Source organism: Odocoileus virginianus, chromosome 10, assembly GCF_023699985.2.
Source record: "Odocoileus virginianus isolate 20LAN1187 ecotype Illinois chromosome 10, Ovbor_1.2, whole genome shotgun sequence".
NCBI lineage: Eukaryota > Metazoa > Chordata > Mammalia > Artiodactyla > Cervidae > Odocoileus > Odocoileus virginianus.
The window spans coordinates 2385276-2394247 of record NC_069683.1 but is presented as its reverse complement, the minus strand read 5'-3'; the positions used below and the strand labels follow the sequence as shown (position 1 = coordinate 2394247).

The 8972-nt window shown below is 49.7% G+C and overlaps 1 protein-coding gene and 1 pseudogene across 1 annotated transcript; one reads left to right on the top strand and one right to left on the bottom strand.

Annotated features, from left to right (window-relative positions):
* Nucleotides 1-386: 386 nt before the first annotated feature.
* On the bottom strand, nt 387-3567 carry LOC110136753 (olfactory receptor 5AP2-like; annotated as a pseudogene).
* A 3634-nt stretch (nt 3568-7201) lies between these two features.
* LOC110141867 (large ribosomal subunit protein uL11-like) lies at nt 7202-7818 on the top strand. The gene has a single exon (XM_070472820.1). The coding sequence runs from the start codon at nt 7294-7296 to the stop codon at nt 7789-7791; it is 498 nt and encodes a 165-aa protein (XP_070328921.1). The 5' UTR covers nt 7202-7293; the 3' UTR covers nt 7792-7818.
* Nucleotides 7819-8972: the final 1154 nt, after the last annotated feature.

Here is an 8972-nt window from a genome sequence, read left to right as displayed (position 1 = left end):
GATGAAAGGGGTCCAGATACTGATGGATGGATACAGTCTGGTCACCTGGTGTGTCTCCAGTTTAGCATGGGTAAAAGCCTTGTTGGTGTTAACTGACAGTGGGGTTTGTGGCGTTTGTCACTGTAGCATAAAGCTACGTAATACGTGTTCTGGATATTAACCTGGGTAGGTCCTACCACGCTGTGCTGTACCTGATGACCTCATACATATTTTCACAGCTGAGTGAGTTAGATTAATTTTTATCAAGTCTCTTCACCATAATGTTCTAGTCCTGACCTTAATGGTAGGTGTGTACTAAAAACTTGGTTTTTTAGTTAAAGGAATGTGACGCATAGGAAGAATTTAGTAAACATTCACTTTCTGGAAGGAGACACAAAAAAGTAAGATATTTTCATGATTAGTTTACTGGAAAGGATTTTTAAATTATTCATTTTTAGAATAAAATATCAAAATTGAACATTCTCATTAAAAAAGTTTTGCAAAATGTTTGAGGAAAATAGAAAAAGCTCTTCCCAGAGCGCCACTACTCCAGTAGGACCAGCATTTACCATCATTTGCATGTTGTGTTTTCCTCCAGGGCTTTCCTAGTCCCTTTTATCACACTGTTGCAATCAGACTGTTCTAACCTCCTGTTTTCCATGTTATTATGTCGTCTCCATAAACATAACATTTAGGGGTTCAGTTTTTTCCTTCTTTGAATATTTAGGTTTCTCCCAAGTTTTTGTTTTCAAACATGATGCTGTGATAAGCCTCTTTGTATAGTAAGATTGTCTATATTAAGAATCACATCCTTAAGATAGATCCGAAAAAAATCTTTTGATGATCCAAAAATCTCAGAGTGAGGCCGGCACAGTCCGGGTTCAGACTTTGTCTCGGACTTCCCCGGTGATACAGTGGACGGGGGTCGGCCTGCTAATGGAGAGGACACAGGTTCCATTCCTGGTCTGGGAGGATTTCACAAGCCAGGAAACAGCTGGGCCGGTGGGCCAAACTACTGAGGCCACTCTGGAGTCCGTGAGCTGCGGCCACTGAAGCATCTGCTCCGCAACAAGGGAAGCCGCCACGACGAGAAGCCTCCGCACCGCAATCAGAGAGAGCCGCGCGCACAGCAGCTAGGCCCCAGGGAACCAGCACACAGAAAACCGCCAGGAGGGTAGCGTTAAAATCCTCTGCCTTAGCTTCGGAGCCTTGCAGCCCAGCGTCCAACCTTGAATTACGTCGAGTTCATGTTCCTCGTTTGTGTGATTCTCTGAAACGCACACACTCACCATATAGCATGTGTATTTATTGGTTTATTTTAAACATTTATTTTTATTTACTTGACTGTGCTAGGTCTTAGAGGATGAGGTGGTTGGATGGCATCACCAATTCCATGGACGTGAGTTTCAGTAAACTTGGACAGACGTGAAGGACAGGGAAGCCTGGCATGCTGCAGTCCGTGGGGTTGCAGAGTCGGACACGCCTGAGCGACTGAACAACAACGTCTCACTTGGGAAGTGGGATCCAGTTCCCTGACCGGGGGTCAAGCGCAGGCCCCTGCACTGGGAACACAGACTCGTAGCCACTGGACTCCCAGAGAAGCCCCTACATGAATATCCACAGATGTCCAGGCTAAATATAATTCTTCATAGTTCTAAATATAATACGTGCTCTGTTACGAATTGCTTTAGGTTATTAACTTATGTTTACTGAGTGAAATATCCTTCGACTGTAGAATGAGATCATCCTTAGGGTGGCTGCTTCACTGTGTAAGGCAAAGACTGAATGTGATAATAGATGCAAAGTTGCTTTAGCAACCCTCTGTATAAAGTATGGTATTTGCTGTTTATTTCTTTCTTCCTCCCCCTCCTTCCAAACCAGGCCGCTCCTGGCTAGGACAGATCACAGTCTGATTTGGAAGATGCTATGCCTTCCTCTTGCCGACAAACAGCCTCGTGGGGTTTAGCAGGAGCTTCCTCTGCAGGGCCTCCTTCACCTCCTTGTTGCGGAGGCTGTAGATGAAGGGGTTGAGCATGGGGTTATGATGGTGTAACAGACAGACACTACCCGGCCGCTGGCATCATCGTGGATCCATGAGGCTGGATGTGGATGAAAATGACGGTGCTGTAGAAGATGGCAATGGCCAGGAAGTGGGAGGCACACGTGGAGAGGGCCTTCTCCTTCCCAGCTGCTGAGCGCATCCTCCCAATGGCCAGCAAAACCAGGCCGTAGGAGGTGAGGATGAGGGCAGCAGGCAGATAAGTAACCAGGGTGGAGAAGACATAGAGGACCATACCTGCCGTGGCTGTGTCGGCACAGGCCAGGCAGAGAAGGGGTTGAATGTCACAGAAGTAGTGCGGTGCCTGGTTGGGCCCACAGAAAGGCAGGGCAAAGACATTCCCAGTCTCAAGAGCAGAATTAGCTCCACCGAAAGCTAGGAAGCGGCCACCAGCTGGAGACAGGTGCCCCTGCTCATGACGGAGCCGTAGTGGAGAGGTCGGCAGATGGCCGTGCAGCGGTCGTAGGCCATGGAAGCCAGCAGGAAGCTCTCAGCTGTGGCGTGCATCACAAAGAAGGTCATCTGGACCACGCAGCCCTTGAAGGAGATGGACCTGTCAGAGGCCAGAAGGTCGACCGGCAGCTTGGGCGTGACCACCGAGGAGTAACAGATATCGAGGAACGAGAGGACGCTGAGAAAGAAGCACATGGGACTGTGGAGGCGGGAGTCCGTGAGGATGAGCGCCACCATCCCCAGGTTGCCCACCACGGTCATGGCGTAGACGAGCAGGAAGCCTCCGAAGAGAAGCTTCTGGAGGTCTGGGTCATGGAGAATCCCAGCAAGATGAAGTGGGTGACGGGGGTGTAGTTTCCAGCTTCGAGGGCTAGTTCTCCAGGCGGCATCTGCAGAGGTGACAGCTGACCATCACTCAGACACTTACTACTTCCATAAGTTTGAGCAACTCACTTAACCATTCTAAGACTCAGTTTCCCTAACTGTACAACAGGTGATGTATTCTAACCTATTTCATGAGGTTTTCATAAGGATTCAGTTGGATTATGCATGTAAATTATATAGCAGAACTAAATTTGTGTTGGTAATAATAGTACTCCTATTCCTCCTTCCTCCCCTCAATGTAATTACTGACTCTACAAATAATTAATCTTTGTTTTCTGTTTGGTTTCATGAGGGGAATTATAACTACCTTTGGGGGGAAAAGCCAAGTCTTCTATCCCTAGACTACTTAAGCAATATGTCCACTTTACATTTGGCACTTTTTCTTTTGTTTTTTTAACAGATATTTTTGCTGAGTGCGCCCGCCTGTACAAGGTGCAAGGAGGGAGAACGGCAGGCGAGTGTCATTCTTCTGCAAGATGCACGGGAGGGTCACACTCTAGTGGCAGGACGCGGGCTGTGAAGGCAGACGGACCTGAGTCTTCATTTCAGCTTGCCTCTAAGTGACTGTGTCTCCTTGGAGAAGCTGTATCTTTGTCTTGTTTTTCTTACCTGTGAAGTAGAGATCACATCTACACAGGACTGCTCTGTGGCCTAGATGCAGTGAATGAATGGAAAAGCTCTGAGTGTCTGGAGCACAGAAAATCATCAGGAAAGGTGAGGTCCCTCCCCCACTCTCTCGTGCCTGCATCCGCACACACCGGTCGCAGGACGCAGCGCTGACAGTCAGGCTCCCAGCGGGGCGGCAGAGTCCGCTCACACGCCCGACCCTGGCGCTGCCGGGCCCCTACTCCTGCTTCCTCCCCGGGGCCCGCGGCAGTTCTCCCGTCCTCGCTCCCTCGCGGCGGTCTTGGCTGAGCGACTTCGTTCTGCCCGAATGAAAATGTCCGCGAGTCTCTGGTCCACAGTCATGTTAGTGGCTTCCTTTTTGTCTCCTGAGACGGCGGCCAGATTCCCTTGACGCACACAGACACACTCACACTGTCACACGCACACTCACATAAACACACACTCTCACACACACGCTCACACACACACACTCATATAAACACACTCACACTCTCATACACATACTCTCACACACACTCACACAAACACACACTCATACATCCACACACACACTCACACACACACACACTCACACACACTACACACTCACACGCTTACACACACTCACTCACACACTCATACATTCACAACACACGCTCACACGCATACACACTTGCACACACTCAGACATACACTCATACACACACTTACACACACACTCTTACACACACCCATTCACACACAGTCATACACGCACACGCACGCACACTCACATAAACACACACTAATACACATACTCACACACACACACTCATACATTCACACACACAGTCATACACACATGCACACACACTCTTACACACTCACAGTCACACACACACACTCACACACACACTCACACACACTCTCTCACACACTCTCACACACTCACACACATTCATTCAGCTCTGGGTTTAGGCTGAGCCCCTTCATCCTGCTTCCCAGTAGGTGAGGTCTCTGGTCCTCCTCTCCCGCTCCCCTCTCTTTCCGTCTTCCCTGCTCCACACAGACTGGCTTCCCTCCTCACCTCCTCCTCCCGCCCGACTCCCAGAGGAACGCGGGAGTCTTTCAGAGGCCCATCTGTGAGAATGCTCACTGATGGCCTTGACTGACAGCCTTGCAGATGGACCCAGGGCTCCCAGCTAGTGAAGGGCCTCCGATGTCCTGCCTCAGCCCTGCTGGGGCCTCCCCTCACCCGGCTGAATTCCCTTCCGTGTGCCGCTCTCATCTGGAGGTTGCATCTGACTCACACGGATGCATTTAGAATTGCTTACGGGGCTTGGTCAACGTTTCTGAGTCTCTTTCCCCCCTGCTGGGTGGTTTTGTTTCTCTATCACACTGTAACTTCTGAAAGCAGAGACTGTTTTAAGTTTTCTATCAAGAGAATAGCAAATATTTGAACAGTTACAGTTATGCAAGAATATTTGAACAACTGAGGTTGTTCAGCAGTATTTAAACAATTACTGTTCAAAATAGCATTAAGCATGACTTTGACCATTTAGGATCTTGAAATCATGTTGAAAGACAAACTGACTCCTGTGACTCAGGAGTGAAGGAGCCTGGAGGAACCTTTGTAGGGACCAGCGAGGGCTTCAGAAAGAGACGCCACAGGCTGGACCTGCAGAAATGAGGAAGGTGGAGCCTTGTGGAAGGGATGAGGGCCTGCAAGTGGGAATTAACCTCCCCTGTAAACACTTACGGGGCAAAAAATGCACGGCAAAGACAGCTTGAGCTTCAGTTTCCTCAGTTTCCGTGAAAGACGGCACGTGTCACTATACTTAGCACAGTTCTGGAAACAGGGCAATTAATACATTAACTTTCATGCCACTCCATGTTCGATTATGACCACGTAGTGGGTGGGAGCTGGGAGATTGCCCGGGGACCCCTGAATGCAGTGGGGTCTCAGGAAATGCTGACAGGCTGGCAGAGCAGGGGGTGGGGTGCGTCCAGATTTGGGGGAGAGGAAGGAGAAGAGGACAGGCGACCTCAGCTCTCTGAACCCGCTCTGCTGGGGGACTCAGGAGGACTTCCGATGGACCATCACCCACCTCAGCGGGCGGTGCTCCCCCCGGCGCACCTCCAGCGGGAACTCAGGAACCTCCCCGCCCGGCACGCGGGGATCCCGAGACTCACTGCCGCTCCAGCCGTGTCTTTGGGGTTCTCTCTAGAGCTGTTTCTGGAGTCAGAGCTGATGGCAGGGCACCCGGCTCAGGTGAACAGAGAGCGGCCCTCAGGACTGAAGCTGAGGGCGCCTCCGGTCCTGCCAGTTTATCAGGCTGGCTCTGCCCTGTCCTGACCCCAGGTGCGGTGGAGGCTCCGAGCTCCGGGGAGGCCCTGAAACACGCCGGGTCCACATCCTCTCCTGGGACCCCGGGAGGGGCAGTCTCAGGGCAGAAGGGATGATCAGAGCTCTGGGGAGGCCCTGAAACACCCCCGGGTCCACATCCTCTCCTGGGACCCCGGGAGGGCCAGTCTCAGGGCAGAAGGGATGATCCCCTGCAGAATCTGGTCACTTGCTTTGGTCTTGAGGCAGAGGAAGGTTAGGGTCTCCTTGAGGAGTTGGAGCTTATGGTTCCGTCTTGGCAGCAGGAAGACTCAGCAGGAAAGACAGGAGCAATTCTGCCTCCTCCCTGAATTCTGAAGTCTGGATAATGGCCCCTTGGGAGCTTACTGGAATCTGGAGGCCAGTTTGCCCAGCTATTCTACTAAAGGGCCCAGGGGAGCTTGGCTGGACACTGAGGACCTGCCCTGGGCTGCAACCCTGGAGGCCGAGTCGGGGCGCTGAGCCCCACGGGGAGCGAGTCTGGGGGGGTCAGGCCAGCTGCGCCCCGTTCCTCGCTGGCCCGTGTCCCAGCCGCGGGGGAGCGCTGAGCGGACTGGGGACACAGGGGCAGCCCTGGGGCCTGACCCTCCCTGGGAAGCTCTCCTGGCTTCAGCCACCAGGGACTCATCTAGGGAGGCGCTGGGGGCCTTGTTAATGGAATGGGTGGTTTATCTACATTAGCAATTAAAAAAACTGTATTTTCAGAAGTGAAGCTAGCATTTAAGCACAGGAAATGCCAATGGGCGCAAGGAGGAGCCAGGGGAATGGTTAAGCAGGAGCAGAAACCACGCGGATCATCTCCCAGGTGTGGCTTTCCCCTCTTTTCCTCTCTCTGACTCTGCTTTGTGGGTGGTGGGGAGATGGCCTGCTCTCTGTCTATTTGTCAGCTGACTCTGCTGCCCTGAGCCTGTCCCTTGATGGCTCAGCTGAGGCTCCTGGAGTGGGGGCGGTGGAGGTTCTGGAATCGTGAGTGTCTGAGATGAAGAGGAGTACGGGGCAGATGACCCAGCAGCTCTCAGCTGAGACGCAATGGTACAGAGGAGCTCTGAGTCAGGCCTGGATTGCCCAGTGGGGAGACCAGGAGCTAGGGCACCAGCAAAGTCTAGGCAACAGCATCAAATAAAGGTCACATATGGTCATTAAAGAGGAGGAGATGGCTGGATGGCATCACTGACTCAATGGACATGAGTTTGAACAAGCTCCGGGAGATGGTGACGGATAGGGAAGGCTGGAGCGCTGCTGTCCATGGGGTAGCAAAGAGTCAGACACAACTGAGCGATTGAACAGCAACAAATGGTCATTAAAATAAAGTCCAGGAAAAGATACACATAGGGATTTTGGAATTTTCTTTAAGATTATCTGGGTGGGGCTTTCGGCTAGGAGGAGGCGAAGGTGCAACTTTCTTCGATCATCCCAAATCCGGGTTCATCCGACACCAGCCGCCTCCACCATGCCGCCTAAGTTTGACCCCAACGAGATCAAAGTCATGTACCTGAGGTGCACCGGTGGGGGAGTCAGTGCCACGTCTGCCCTGGCCCCCAAGATTGGCCCCTTGGGCCTGTCTCCAAAAAAGGTCGGTGATGACATAGCCAAGGCAACTGGTGATTGGAAGGGTCTGAGGATTACAGTGAAACTGAGCATTCAGAACAGACAAGCCCAGATTGAGGTGGTACCTTCTGCTTCTGCCCTGATCATCAAAGCCCTCAGGGAACCACCAAGGGACAGAAAGAAGCAGAAAAACATTAAGCACAGTGGAAACATCACTTTTGATGAGATCGTCAACATTGCCCGGCAGATGTGGCATCGGTCTCTCGCTAGAGAACTTTCTGGAACCATTAAAGAGATCCTGGGGACCGTCCAGTCTGTGGGCTGCAATGTTGATGGCTGCCACCCTCATGACATCATAGATGATATCAACAGTGGTGCAGTGGAGTGCCCAGCTAGTTAAGAACTGCAAAGGAAAAAGAAAAATAAAGGATCATTTGACAACCAAATAAAAAAAAAGATTATCTGGGTGGATGCATAGGGAAAAATAAAGAATATATTTTGGAGAGGATTAGCAATCTAAATATGAACTGTGGATTCGATGACAAAACTATATCATTACAAGGGTCCCAGTTTTGATAACTCTGTGGGGTTTCCCTAGGAACTGCTCGCTAAAGTGTCTAGTGATAATGGTTTTGAATGTTATATACATTAATATTTTATGTGGAGTAGGAAATGGCAACCAACTCCAGTATTCTTACCTGGAAAATCCCATGACAGAGGAGCCTGGCAGGCTACAGTCCAGAGGACTGCAGAGTTGGACACGACTGAGCACACACGTGCATGCGTTCATATTTTATGTATTCATTATGGACATATACATATATAAATGGGGCAAAAACAGATAATTGGTGAGTCTAAAGGGTATATGTGGTATGGTTTCGTCTCTAAGTTGTGTCCGACTCTTGCCCACCACCAGGTTCCTCTGTCCGTGGGATTTCCCAGGCAAAAATACTGGAGTGGGTTGCCATTTCCTTCTCCAGGGGATCTTCCCTGCCCAGGAATTGAACCTGGGTCTTCTGTACTGCAGGCAGATTCATTACTGACTGAGCTAGGAGGGAATCCTGTATTATTTTTGCAACTTAAAAAGTTATGTTAAAATACATTACAATTACAAAATAAGTTATATTAAAAGTTAGAATCTGAGTGGGAGGAGTGCTGACGGGAGAAATGCTAAAATTGTTAACTGTTCAAATTGAATAAGAAGTAAATCTGAATTAATAGATCATACTATCTGCTTTGTATGTGTTTGAACTTTGATTTTTTTTAATTTTTCATATTATTTATTACTTATTTTTATATTTCATATAATTTTATAGTTTTTTATTTTTCAATTGAAATCCACTTGACATATCATACTTTTTGTGCCCATTTAAGGTGTGTAGCCTGCTATTTTGACACTTTTATGTATAGTGGCCATTGTAATGGTAATTAGCGCCTCTGTTGTCACGTAATTATTATTTCCTTTTAGTGGTTGGATTAATGAAGATCTAGTCTCTAAGGCTTCCCTGGTGTCTCAGACGGTAAAGAATTTGCCTGCCGAGGCAGGAGACCTGGGTTCCATCCCTGGGTTGGGAAGATCCT

What these genes read in the sequence shown, in the direction of transcription:
- LOC110141867 (XM_070472820.1), top strand. Translation starts at nt 7,294, where the DNA reads ATGCCGCCTAAGTTTGACCCCAACGAGATCAAAGTCATGTACCTGAGG.